The 14,891-nt window shown below is 45.6% G+C and overlaps 1 protein-coding gene across 1 annotated transcript in view; it reads right to left on the reverse strand.

Annotated features, from left to right (window-relative positions):
* LOC144827569 (uncharacterized) overlaps nucleotides 1-14,891 on the reverse strand; it is a 209,194-nt gene that overhangs the window by 28,482 nt on the left and 165,821 nt on the right. Inside the window, exons 20-22 of the mRNA XM_078685827.1 lie at nucleotides 14,381-14,434; nucleotides 12,147-12,218; nucleotides 1,565-1,600 (exon numbers count right to left, since the gene is read on the reverse strand). Of these exons, the coding sequence (XP_078541953.1) occupies nucleotides 1,565-1,600; nucleotides 12,147-12,218; nucleotides 14,381-14,434 (162 nt within the window). The remainder of the gene's footprint in view (nucleotides 1-1,564; nucleotides 1,601-12,146; nucleotides 12,219-14,380; nucleotides 14,435-14,891) is intronic.

A 14,891-nucleotide genomic window follows, 5' to 3' on the forward strand; every position in this document is an offset into this window, starting at 1 on the left:
CTAGGCACCCTGGGTATTCAGCAATCCTGACATTCCATAGCACCAGTCATGGGCTTACAAGCGAAATGATTAGCCCCAGCACTTTTATTTTTTTACTTTACACAAATAAAGCACTGTGGGGCAACTTACAGAGGTGTATCAAATACAACTGTTAAGTCACACAGTATAACTTTTGTACTATATTGTATGCTCTGCACAGTTGGGTGGAGACCCCTGCAATCGAGGTAAGCGCTCCCTTTGGTAAAACATAGGGAAATTTAGAAAAAACTAGATATATTTTATGTTAATTGATCATGTAAGTTAATGTTACATACTTATTTAAAATGTAGAACAAATGTTAAAAATGCTACAGCGCTGCCTGTTGTATCTACCCACCACAAAAGAGTAAACCCATTCATATTCACAAACTGTACTGCTATGGTTTCTACAACCAAAGAAAAACACAACTGTAGTAAATTCAAACAGTAGTAAACGCACTCCATCTCGGACCAGGAGCTAATCAGGCACCAGACACTGTCAACCATTGGTACTGCAATGCCTTCCCATAGAAAATGATAGAGGTAGACATTAAAATAAAACGCCCATAGGAAAAAACATTAAAATAAAAGAAATTATGTTGAGGTTTTAAAAATACGCATGCATGTACTTTAATGTTAAAATATAAATAAAAAATGTTATTTTATACATTTTATATTTGAATACATTTATTTGAAAATAAATAACTATTTAAAAAAATTAATGTTAATTAATTGTGTAGGCAGCTTTAATCTAACTATTAATACATAATACATGCAAATAAACTTTTCACTTTGAATGGATTATTTAATCTTTAAAAAATAATTTGTTTTAAGTTTAATATACTTAAAATATTTAATTAGAAATTTAAATAGCAGCACTGTAGCATTTTTAGAATTTGTTCTACATTTAAAATAAGTATGTAACATTAACTTACATGAACAATTAACATACAAATATATATATATATTTTTAATTTCCATTTGTTTTACCAAAGGGAGAGCTATACCCCGATTGCAGAGGTCTCCGCCCAACTGTGCAGAGTGTACAATATAGTACCAAAGTTATCCTGTGTGACTTTACAGTTGTATTTGATATATATTTGCATGAGCTTCAACTGTCACCTGGCAGCAGAATAGTCCCCTTGATGAGGTGTGAAAACTGCTCTCAGAGCACAAGGGCTTTGGGCGTGGGGAAGTGTCTATTCCTCTGACAAGACAACCATCTGGGCTTTGTCCAGGTACTTGTTTAACTTCAAAGACCCCCACCCTGTCACTGGAAAATGATACCTGACACCTGGGTAGGGGCCTTCTTTGTTCTCCTGTCCAGCATGCACCAATCCCAGTGGAAGAGAAGCTATCTTCAGAACTGGTTTAGAGTGACCACAGACTATTTTGACACCTCCTTTGCTTGCCATGCCCTGGTGAAATTAATTCCTCCAGATTTCACAATCATTTGATGCCCTAAAAATTAGTTTTTCTTTTAGGCAAATCCACAAATAGAAATTAATACTCTCTTGCTGGCCTAGACAGAAAGGAGAGTGATTTACCTCAGGCCCATCGTCTCCGGTGTCACCTTGTGAACCCTGCACAAAAGAAATAAACAGTTGAAAAGACGTAAATGTGATAAAAAATCAACGTAATCAGGCACGTTCTAATATATATAATAAAGGTTCTGGTCATGGCAAACGAATTAAATAATAAATATAAAAATTTACGAAAGCTGAATAGTTTAATTTTGGCGTCCCCCTTTTGTTTATTGTTCTTAGAATGCTGGGGCACAAAGGATGCTGGGTTCGGTAAATCATATTACAACACTGGAAAGTTGAGAGCTCCAATAAAGACAATGGAGTGGCTCATGACAAGTAATGGTGGCTCCAGACCTTCTGTTCCAACATTGCAAAATGTGTGTTTCTGTTTCTCCATTTTTAGTTCAGAACATTCTACAATCTGTGGGTGGAATGTTCTGATAGCCTTATAGCCCTTCTGTGTTGCACTTTACCAGTTGTTAAAGGACTGCTCTCTTGTTATAGACCCTTGCCTTCAGCTCTGGCCTGTAACTCAGCTTCAGGGAATTCAATAACTGGTACAGCCCTATTCAGGGAGATATAATGCTATAATAAAATACAATGCAGAATAAGGGTATTGCATTTGCTATTCATCTCTTATCACTGGTTACTTCATTTACAGAAAGACTGGACTTTACTCTAGTAACCAAGAAGATGCTTAGGGTCCACTTAAAAATGAACTTTCACACAGTTGCCTTGCTAAGCAGTGGAAGATAAGCTCCCATACCGAACAGTGGTCAAACTTTTCTTTTTAGTAGATGAGAGTGGCCTTACACTCCTTGCTAGATACATAGCTTCATGCTTGGCATTACTTACAGGTTAGATGGCCGGGCACGGTGAAAGAAGTGATACCACTAACATCATCCTCTCACTGACCACTGACATTATGACGATGTTGACCATGAAAGTTTTTATATGTGCTCCAATCGCGTTCCCTTGATTTGACCACTATTAATTCTGCATTTTAAAGTGTCTAGAAAAGGCCTTGAAATATGACATCAACCAAGGGCTGAATACTTTCTATTTCCATATCCTCACTTGCTTGACTGGTGCTATAACCTGGATTCCTTTTTTTATATATTTCAATGACACTTACATCCCACTGCAAGTAGGGAAGTCTGGCTGCAACAATTGTCAACTTTCCAATTTGGCTGCATATGTAGATTTACAGATAAAATAAAGCAGGCAAAAATCGAATTGAAAGAAAATTGATAGGACAATGATGACATTTCTTTAAATCAAGCCTGATACTACAATTTTGCTATGTCTAAGCACTTCAAATAACAGGTCACTATTTCCTGATTTATTTATAGTCAATTCACCACACCACACTCAGAAGGCTGGAAGGCTTAGTTGGCTTTGCCAGGAGTCTATTTGTGATCTCTAGGTCACAGCAGCAGTAAGTATTTAAACTCACCAAACTTTCATGCAGCTACAATTGCACTGAATCAAAACACTTTTATTGTCCTTTCTCTTTCAGAGATGTGGTCAGGTGGACACATTGCTGACCACTGAACAAGGACAATCTGTGAATGATTCCAGACAAATCACTTTATCTCCTTTTCCCAGGAATTTTAAATTTGCCGAGGGAACGATAAATGCATTATCTTGTTTAAGATAATGCAAAACATTTCAATGTATCTTGGTACAGGAATGCCTCAAACATGGTGAATATGTGCATTCCCCTTCACTGAGTGCCTGACTGCATATGTATCTGGTAACATGACTTATTTTGCCATTAGTATCATACTAAACTAAGCATGAGAAGAGAGGCCTAGGTCAGTACCCGACTATGCAAAATCTTGGACCTGTCCTGACACCTGAAGAGGTGTACCAAGCATACGATCATAGCGGACAGAGGATGGCTGTTCCCATCCTGGGCATAGGACATAAAGCAATGGAGGCATCATACCATGTTTTTCGAATTGATAGTCTGACAAGAACTTTTATCTGTGTCACTGAGATGGCAGCGCACAGGCATCCTTGTGTAAAATGTTGCTGTTATGTGTAAGAGCAGAACTTTGTGTTGACACCCTGTGTGTATGTTGAATGCTTGTGTGTGTAGTGTACATGTGACACATATGCTGTAGTAGGACTCTGTGTATGTGTGAGCCTAACTACTGAAACCAGTTAAATCGATTTTGAATGCCCCTGGTTTGGCATGACACCAAATGGAGAATGAACAACAGAGTCTCCATATAGTGCATGTGTATTACCTATATTTCTGTTGTTTCATGCTGGTGTTCCAGATACTGAAGTGAGGAGGATGGAGACAGGTCTGACTGTACACATGCCATTAAGACTGTCGTTAGCAAGAGGCTTCTGATTGGTTTTTCCTGATTGGGCCATTTGTTTGATGGTAGAGTTGGAGGTGGGAATGAAGTTTCTGTTGTGCTAATTGAGGGAGTTTATAGGGCAGGCCTGCCCTTTAGTCTATATCTGATTACCATTACAGAGAGGCCAATAATAGCCAGATGCAGGAAACTCGCCTGTGTTGTGGTTGCTCTAGTTTGGAGACAGTCTAGTGCTACCGAAGACCCCACATATGAATCAAAAGCAACACTTGGAAAATGCCCTCCATCTCCTTATGCAATCTCTCTCTTTTAATCCTTTCACTATCTCGCTCCCTCCTTCTCTCCTCTATTCTCCCTCTCTGGTCACTTTCTCCCCACCTTCCTCCTACCCCCTCTCTTTTCTCTCTGGACACCTCCCTGTGCCTGCTACATATAACCTCAGGGTGGTTGGGGAAATGACAGAGGCACCAAGAGTGGCCCTGGGCATCAAAACTTGCCTCCAAGGTCTACAGTCAACCAGGGAAATGTCTGGTGAAATAAAAGGCATGTCCGACCATGGTGCTGCCTGCTGTGAGAAGACTTCGCTTGAAGAACAACCTGATAAGGGCCCCTGAAAGGAAAATCTCCTCTGACCAATTCTACACAGTGGATCCATATCTCTGGTCTAAACATATGTATGAAAGTGGGACCCAAACCACCCCACTTTGTTACAGGTCTGAGTCCTTCATTTCAAAGGAGCGAGTGATCTGCAGAATAATTAAAGAACTGCAGTGTGACCAGGTTAGTGTGTGCCTGAAAGTCTCTCAGATGTGAGGGATAAGACCTTAAATTTGCAAGGTCTGTCTATTGCTTCAAAGCCCATCTCCCTGCTTCAGGCTGAGGGTGGAAGGAAGTGTTCCTGGCCCTGCAGGAGATGAGAATTTCCAGGAGTAGAAGCTTGACATTGTGACTGATGGACACCCAGAGAATGAGGATACCTAAGAGCAAATCCAGGAGCGACCCATGCTGCAGAGAGTCCCCTGATATCTCAGAACGGTTCCAGTTGCAAGCCGCTACATACCTTTGCTACTGTGATGGGCCAGTTGAGGCATCAGCCTGATCAGGGTAATAACTGCCATGGTGACTGTGTTGGCCTGATCAGTGATGCATCATTCCGGATTGGAGCCCAAACGTTTCCCATACTCTTGCGTTCCTCCTCACTCGTCTGCGCACACACACCGCATCTGTAACAGCTGTAGCAGGGGCAGCTCCTTATCCTACAACACCATCAAGACCAAGAACGGCTTGCCCCTCCACTTCTGAACAGCACTCTCCCCGGCAGACTCAAGACCTGGCTTTTCAACTGAGACATGGCACCCTCAGCGCCCAGATACTTCTAAGGGTGAAAGTGCTGTGCTATACAAATACTGACTGATTTGAGTTCATTGATGCCTTAGTCAGCCCAACTGGTGCTTCAACTGCCACAGTAACCTCACCAGGGCAATTGGGGCAGTATCTACAGTGATGACAGTATGTTTTTTGAAATATAGTATCAGGGATGCAGCTACCATGCTGGCTGTGTCTGATCCATCGGCTGCAATGTCCATGGTACCTGAGCTAGTCATGCCAGAGCCTGTGCCGGCTTCGGAGCGAATAGCCCACTCAGGTCTAATTTCATTTCTTTGGCCTGATGGGTCACAGCAGCTGGGCCCACATCTGCATACAAGCACTAAGCTACCATTGAACTGATTCTGGGCCGCTGCATGTCCAGAGAAATGAGGCATGCAGTCCCTCAGACTTTCTACAATCACAGTGGGCCTCCGCCTAGGGCAGGACAGTGAGGCCACTGGTTCTGCATTGGATGAGCATGAATGTAAATGTAAATGTAAATGTACATGTATTTATATAGCGCAAATCACCGACACGGTATCTAAGCGCTTGCTTAGGGAACCCGTCCTGGTATTCCCCGGTGAGATACCCCGGCAGGGTGTCCACAAGGTGAAAGCCAGGCATCCCGCCGTGAGATGCCGTAGTGGAGATTAAGCAAGCTATTGCCCAGAGTCGCAGAGTGTGACCCCGTGAGTCGAGTAGGCACTGGAACGAGAATTATGGAGTCCGTGGAATTTTTGAGCCCGAGACCCGAGAGGCCACTATACCAGTAGGGGTAAGAACAATAGACACTGAGTGCACATTTAATTTGAGGATCCGCAGAAAATTGCACCTGCATGTGTATGCCCGATCACCTGGGTGGGATTAGTACAATGGGAATCAGTGGGTGAAGTGGCATGCTGGAGAATAATAAACAGGATCACCGCCTTGTATATTAATTTTTACTGAGTAATGATTAGTTCTTCTGCTTTTCTAAGAAGGCAAGCACTGGGCTGGGCATTGAAATTATTGTGTCTGTTGGATCTTTACCTCCCTTAGACGCCTGTGACTGCTCACACTCTCTACCTTTGGAATTGAGTGTGCACTTGGACCAGTTTCCAGAGCCATTCTAGGATGGGCCGCAAGACATCAGTCACAAATGACTTCAACCAACATGGTTGAGGTCCACTAGCCCATGGCTGCCTTGGGATCCGACAATGTAGTAAGAAGCAGCTCTTCATTGTGCAGGCTGGTAAAGACACGAAGATATGGTCCCAGCCTCACTTCTAGTCTTCTCCAACAGCAGGTCAATGCACCTCACACGTAAACTCTACAATGTCCAGCACTTCACGCTTCAGAAGCTCCTGGGCTAACAAAGGTTCTCTCATTAAGCTCTTTCTTTGGGCGGTGTTCCTGTTTCTTGACAAGAAACTGTTCCTGCTCCAGTTGTTTAAGAATTTGGGAGTGAAATTGTATTCATAAGTGGGCATGTGGCCTCTGGTTAAAGTTATATCCCAAACTGGTTACCTCAATCTTTGATCTTTGGGCAGGGGCTGTACGTCAGAATATAGTATGCAAAAATATCTTCTGACATAAATAACTTGTCCTAAATATCATTAGCAAATAATTGTTCAATTGTGTGTAGCTTTTATATATTTAACCGCTTTGGGGTAATACTTGTGTAAACAATGTCCACTACACTATCTTATGTCAGATGATGTTCTGATGATATACTTGTACTATACGGCCTCGAGGGCAGGACCCTAAACTGCTGCATCTTTGCACAAAAGATGAGAATGCTGGATTCATTTGCCACCCCCCTTCATATTTATTTCCTTTGCTCCATAGCTTGCATTGCTGAAGTCTGCATCATAAAATTGCAATTATTTCAAAGTTTTGCAACACATCCGGTTCTCAGTATTGATGACACAATATGCATCTCCATTGCTCTGCTCACCTTGCAGTGTCTATCCGCTCAAAAGTCAGAAAATCCTTCAATTCTTGGCTGGGTGTATACATGTATTTGTTCTAGAAATATGGTTTATCAGTCAATTCTCTCTCTAAAATCCTCACCATGCTCTTTGATTTGACTTAAAATCTTAACTTTTTCATCAAGCAAATGGATACTCCTGTGCGGCTGAGCTTTTTCTGACTAAGTAGCTCATTGGCTGAAATCTCTTCCTGAAAACATTTGATTTTTTGAAAAACATCCTTTGGTCAAGAAGAAACTGAAAACTTACCTATGCCTACAGTTTGAGGCTGTTGCTATCAGTTGAGCTTTCCCAGGTCCAAGAAGTCCTCTGGCCATATGTTGAACTTGACAAATGAAGTTCCTGCCCATCACCATGTATGACTGTTAGTAACTTTAACCATTTAGTGTCGTTATGTAAACTAGAGAAGCTCAAAGTGTACTAAGATGCCACCTAATGGGGTAACACCTGTTCCAAAGAAAGCAGCAATGTAGCATAACCCAAGCTTCTGTTTCAAGTTGGGAAGAATAGGCGCCTTTCTGTTCTCTTGCTCCCTTTAGAGTTGATGGATGTTTATGATAATGTATTCTCCTGGAAGAAAGCTATATGTAAATTACCTTTATGAGACAGAGCAAGAATTCCAGCAAAGAGACACAGTCCACCTCCAGCTGAGATTGTAACGAGAACAGAGGCTCTATGGCAGTGTTCTTCAAACTTCTTAATGCTGCTCCCCCCCTGTAAAAAAAATTAAATCCTCGGGCCCCCCTCAATTTTTTCATGAAAAATCTGCTAAATTGGTGATGTTTAAATATGTTTAAACATATTTAAACATTGCAGTTAAGCTCCGTTACCCCTTTATAGCGACCACTGCGCCCTCATCGGCCTGGTCGCCCCCACGCTCCTCGTGCCTCCTGCTTCCTGTGCCTTACCTGCCTCCTGCTGCCTGCGCCGACTGCCTCTCCCACAAGCACCCCAGCCGCCACAGGGCCGCCCGCCAGCCCGCACTCGTTTTTTCCCGCCGCTGCCTGCCGTGGCCTCGCCCACCCGCCAGCCGATAGGCTCACACGCTCCTGCCTCCCAGCGGACCCTCCCTCCCGGCTCCCTTCTTATGACGCCCCCAGAGCGACCGCGCAGCGGACGCGCGCAGCGGGAGCACCGAATGAGCGCCGAAGGCGCGCCAAAGGTAAGCCCGTCTGCGCCCGTCCGTGCCTGGACCGCGCCCAGCGCCAGAACCCCTGGTCCCCACCGCCGATGCAAGACTCCACGACAGACCTACGACGCCGCCACTCTCAACGCACTCAATACCGGCCGGAACCCTGCCTGCTACCGAGCCACCCCGAGACGCACCAACGGACCCTTCGCCTGCAAAGCCTGCCGCTTTACCTGCCACCGGATCTGCACCGCCCCCGCAGACTCCAACACTAACAGCAACCACTTGAAGTGCATCCTGCTGAACACCCGTTCCGTCCACAGGCATGCCGTGGAACTCTGGGACCTGCTCGACACAACTGCACCGGACGTCGCCTTCCTCACCGAAACCTGGATGAACGCCTCCTCAGTAACCGACATCGCCACAGCCCTCCCGGACGGCTACAAGATCACCCGGAAGGACCGCGTCAACCAGACCGGAGGAGGCATCGCCATCGTACACAAGAACACCATCCGCATCTCGACTAACTCCGACAAAACCTTCCCCGCCGCCGAGCACCTGCACTTCCAGATACACACCGACCCCAAAACCACCCTCCGAGGCACCCTCATCTACAGACCACCGGGACCACGCACGCAGTACAGCGAAGACATCGCAGACTTCATCAGCCCGCACGCCCTTCCCTCCACCGACTACATCCTCCTAGGGGACCTCAACTTCCACCTGGAGAACAACAACGACAGAAACACCACCGCCCTGCTGGACAACCTCGCCAACCTCAGACTCAAGCAACTGGTGGACACCCCACCCACTACGCCGGACACACGCTGGACCCTGTCTTCACATCCAGCAAGCACGTCTCCTTCAGCCACGCCACCGGACTCCACTGGACAGACCACAGCTGCGTCCACTTCAGCTTCAGTAGAACTACGACCCACCTCCATCCGCAACGGGTCCCCCGCCGCAGCTGGAACAAGATCACCGCCGAGCAACTCACCACCTCCCTCAGCCAGAACACTCCCACCAGCACAACGGACCCCAACGTAGCAGCCAGCAACCTCAACAAGTGGCTGAACGCCTGCGCCGATGACCTCGCACCACTCAAGAACCCTCCCAGCGGACCCGGCAGCAAGAAAACCCCCTGGTTCACCGACGAACTCAAGGAATCCAAGAAGAACTGCCGCAACCTCGAGAAAGCCTGGCGGCTCAACCGCACCACAGACAACTGGACTGCCTTCAAGCACGCCACCCGCAAACACCATCAACTGATCCGCGCCACCAAGAAGACGGCACTCAAAGAACGACTGGACAACAACGCCCACGACAGCAAAGAACTCTTCAGCATCGTCAAAGAGTTCTCCAACCCCAGCGCAGGAACCAGCGACATCACTCCCACGCAAGACCTCTGCAACTCCCTCGCCTCGTTCTTCCACCGCAAGATCGCCGACATACACAACAGCTTCGACTCACAGACCACGCACCCTACCACCGAACCAACGCCCGCCACCACCACCCTCTGCAACTGGACCCCGATCAGCACCGAAGACACCACCCGCACGATGAACTCCATCCACTCCGGATCACCAACCGACCCCTGCCCACACCACGTCTTCAACAAAGCCGCCGCCACCATCGCACCCCATCTCCGAGACACCATCAACGCCTCCTTCCACACCGCCACCTTCCCGGAGAGCTGGAAGCACGCCGAGCTGACCGCCCTCCTGAAGAAACCAACAGCGGACCCCACCGACCTCAAGAACTACCGTCCCATCTCGCTCCTTCCTTTCCCGGCCAAAGTCATCGAGAAGACCGTCAACAAACAGCTTGCCGCCTTCCTTGAGACGAACGGATCCCTCGACCACTCGCAGTCCGGATTTCGGGCCAACCACAGCACGAGACCGCTCTGATCGCAGCCACTGACGACATCAGAACCCTGATCGACAACGGGGAAACAGCAGCCCTCATCCTCCTGGACCTCTCCGCAGAGTTCGACACAGTCTGCCATCGAACCCTAGTGAAGCGCCTCAGCAACATCAGAATCCGAGAGAAAGCACTGGAATGGATCATCTCGTTCCTCACCGGAAGAACCCAGAGAGTCCGCCTCCCTCCGTTTAGATCCGAGGCCACCGAAGTCATCTGCGGCGTACCACAAGGATCTTCTCTCAGCCCGACCCTCTTCAACGTCTACATGAGCCCCCTCGCAGCCATCGCACGCCAACACAACCTCAACATCATCTCCTACGCCGACGATACCCAGCTGATCCTCTCCCTCACCAACGATCCCACCACCGCCAGAGCCAACCTACACGAAGGGATGAATGACGTCGCCGACTGGATGAGAAACAGCCGTCTCAAACTGAACTCAGACAAGACGGAAGTCCTCATCCTGGGATCATCACCCTCCGCCTGGGAGGACTCCTGGTGGCCCCCGGCCCTGGGCACCGCCCCCAAATCTACAGACCACGCCCGCAACCTGGGCTTCATCCTGGACTCCTCCCTGTCAATGACCAGACAAGTCAACGCCGTTTCCTCCTCGTGCTTCAACACCCTGCGCATGCTCCGTAAGATCTTCAGATGGATCCCCACTGAAACCAGGAAGACCGTCACCCAGGCACTCGTCACCAGCCGACTGGACTACGGGAACGCCCTCTACACCGGAACTACAGCCAAACTCCAGAGAAGACTCCAACGAATCCAGAACGCCTCCGCACGACTCATCCTGGACATCCCCCGACACAGCCACATCACCGGACACCTGAGAGAACTGCACTGGCTCCCCGTCAGCAAGAGAATCACGTTCAGACTCCTCACCCAGGCACACAAGGCCCTACACGACCTGGGACCCAAGTACCTCAACGACCGAATGACCTTCTACACGCCCATGCGCCAGCTACGATCTACCAGCCACGCACTCGCCACCGTACCTCGCATCCGCAGAACCACCGCCGGAGGAAGATCCTTCTCCGACCTGGCAGCCAAGACTTGGAACTCCCTCCCCACTCACCTTCGACGCACCCAAGACCATCTCTCCTTCAGGAAGCAACTCAAGACCTGGCTGTTCGAGCAGTAACACACCCCTTCCCCCAGCGCCTTGAGACCCTCCCGGGTGAATAGCGCGCTATATAAATGCAATGATTGATTGATTGATTGATTATACACATAATCACAGTCAGAATATAAATGACAAAAGTTGTTAGTGATGGCCCATTAAAAGGTGGCTTACTGACGCTCATGTTTTTAACACTCAAAACTAAGCATGGTGCTGCACTTGGTCAGAGACTGGCACCCCCCTGAGATCACTTCAGGCACCCAGGGGTGCCCGCCTCCCAGTTTGAAGACCTCTGCTCAATGGAATCCTTCTTTTGTCATAATGAATGTAGCAGTGGGTGAAGTTTTAATTACACTGGCAAAGCCATGTAAATTAGGTGCAGGAGGAAACTACGTATGTCAAGAACAAGTAGAACATTTGGGGACTCCCACAAAAGACCAGTATGTTTTCACTTCAAATAGGTAAGTAGTACCCTGCATAGAGCAAGAAAGTTCCTGCTGCGCCGTGGGCGACTTTTTAAGATCCAATGTTAGAAAGGTAAGGGGCAGGTAGATTTTGTGCAAGATTTGTGCCAACATTTGATTTTTTTTCATGTTATACCAATGTAATTAACTTTATATACTTCTTCTGTATGTATTGCCTATTCTGTTTTTCTACAACAATTACAGAAAGAAGAGCCCAGAATAAAACTGAAGGGAAGTTGGTATGACAGATCTGGTTCAGGGCATAAGTACATAGGCCTTTCAACACTCACCTTCGGCCCCCTGAGTCCTTCAGGCCCAGGTTTTCCAGGTACACCAGGGTCACCACTATCACCTTTTGGACCCTGATTTGAAGCAAAATATTGCAGCATTAGTGGCTCAGTTTAAACATTAGGTTTGGCATAAGAATCTATGAAACAGCAATGATACCATAGTTGTTCTGAATTTCCATATTTAAAAAACCCTGCCATGTATGCAAAAAATACAACATTTACAAGTATTGAAGAAAGCTTATGCCATTAATACATTGAGCAATTGTTCAAGCTTAATGCATAATACAACATACTTAATAATTCAATAGAACTTTAGGCAATGTTGGTACCAGGGAGCTGCAGACAGATGTGCCAATAGCAGCCCAATAAGAGAGTCAAATATTGAAAATCTAGATAGGAATGAAAAATCAACTTTAGCCCAAAAAATAATTTGAGATGACTGATGTGAAGAATGAGCAGGGATCCCCAAAGAAAATAAAAGGTAATCATATTGGAAATGACTATGGACCGACACAGACCAGATGGCAACCACAGAAGCAGACTAGGGAACCATCAAGACCTGCAGCCGTGGTGTTGTACCCTACAGCAGGTAATGATATCCAAGGTTCCCAGACACAGACTAATCCTTTACATTTTTCATAAGGATCCTCAGAATTGGTTCCATTTAAGTTTAGTATTGAGGCATAGAGATTGATTGGGAATTTAGCAAAGTTTAGAAGTGCATCGATATTCACAGGACCATCTGTAAATCACAGCTTCCAATAGCAAGATCCTCATTAGGATGCAGTCCTTAATAACCATTAGAACACACAAACACTGGGCGCTCCATTGGAGACAGTTGATTGGCTTAGGGCCAAGAATGGCTGCTAAAGGCCATTTTCTCCAACAATTAAATGTTTGCCTTTATTTTTCTTCTTTTTTAATGTAGAACATTCTATACCCTTCTAGGATTGTGATGGTTAGTAGTTGTGTTTGTTCTGTCCATTTCTTTTTTAATACAAATTAAACACCGTAAGTAGGCAAGACCAGGCTAACGCCAACTGTAACCTTTACAGGTGTACAAGACACTTCTACTGCTCTTTCTAACTTTGGGTCTTATTTTCAGAAAAGTTGTTCTGCTGGAGTGTTTAGTGAAAAACCCCAATTATACCTCTAGAGATGTAGATTTAACCCATACAAACATTTCACATAACAAACACTAACATTTCAGTAAAATGATGTTGTCCTGTCAGATTTACTTTCCAAATATAGGGCCTGATTATGAACTTGGCAGATGGGATACTCCGTCACAAATGTGAGGGATATCCCGTCCGCCATATTATAAGTTCCTTAGCATATAATGGAAATGTAGTACAGCGGACGGACGTTTGTGACAGAATATCTCAGGCCCTAAGATTTCAAGAATCCAAACCCTAAAGAGGCTTCTGGGTGAAACTGTAAATAGCTTGGTGTTTCTCCCTTTAAAGAAGACCTTTAATAGAAAGAAAACACCCGTACAGTAACTGTTCACTTTGTGACAAAAGAACACGGACATAGATCAGGTTATTGCTTTAGTAACCTTCCATTCATAACGCAGCCAGGGTGCGTACACAAATGTAGATAATGGGTCTCCTCTCCCTTTCCTGCTCTGTGTCTAAGCAGGATTTTGTTCTGCCAGCTCCTCACAGAACCCAGGTGGTTCATCAGCATTCTTAAATTAATGTATCTTCCGTCAAAGACATTTATTAATTTCGTCTCTTGCTAAAATGTGAAATTATTAATCTCTGAAAGGTCAAAAATGAACAAATATTTAACGTCTATTTGAAAAATTGGTCATTTAAAGTACAAAGATGCTTAGGTGGAGAAAGTAAACTTGGTACCTTTTAAAATGTTTTGAATACAGGGTTTTAATTTAGCATTCCTCATATGAAAGAATAATGTTCAAAGGTGCAACCTTGCCTTGTGATGCCCTAATACACCAAGGCATCTTTGGCTTTTGAAACAAAAAAATCAAGATCAAGCCACATAATCACACAACTACTAAACCTTAAATCACTTCGATTGTCATCCTGGTGCTCGGACCTCAGGCCTGCAACAGATGCATTCAAAGTAAAGGGATTTTTTTAGCAGACAGATGGGGTTTCTTATATGCACTCATTTTCACAGAATTGTTCCATAACATATCTAAAGATCCACATAGCTTACATTCATCATTTAAGAAGGGGAGATGGGGCACAGCTGTATCTGGAACTTACCATGGGCCCTTGTCTTCCTTGTGGCCCCCTCGGACCTGGATCGCCTTTATCACCCTGCAAAAAAAGACCACCAAATTAACCCTTTCGGAATCCATCAGAATCGAGGTGAACATACTGTCAGTGTAATGAATGAACAAGAACCAAGCATTAAGAAGATGGTGTTCTCCAATAGCATTGAGTGAGTGAGCTGTAGACCGCATAACATAGTTTAATTTAAAGCTGCATCTCCATTTGTGTCTCTTCCCACATCTACTACTACTGGAAGCTAAAATTCCACATTCTTCAGTAGGCAGAGACAAAGGTTTGGGGTGAAGTGTGCAGTCTACTACATGGTTTGCAACTATGAATCTCTTCATATTTGATCTTAACTCTACTTAACAAGGTGCATTTAGCAGGAGGTACAAAATGTGAAAGTGAGTAGTAACGCTATTACCGCACACTTCCTGTTTGTTCCCATTCTGTGGTAAAAGTGCATGTGTTTTCCAGTAATATTGCAGCATCAATGTGATAT

This window comes from Lissotriton helveticus, chromosome 4_1 (assembly GCF_964261635.1).
Source record: "Lissotriton helveticus chromosome 4_1, aLisHel1.1, whole genome shotgun sequence".
Classification (NCBI taxonomy): Eukaryota; Metazoa; Chordata; class Amphibia; order Caudata; family Salamandridae; genus Lissotriton; species Lissotriton helveticus.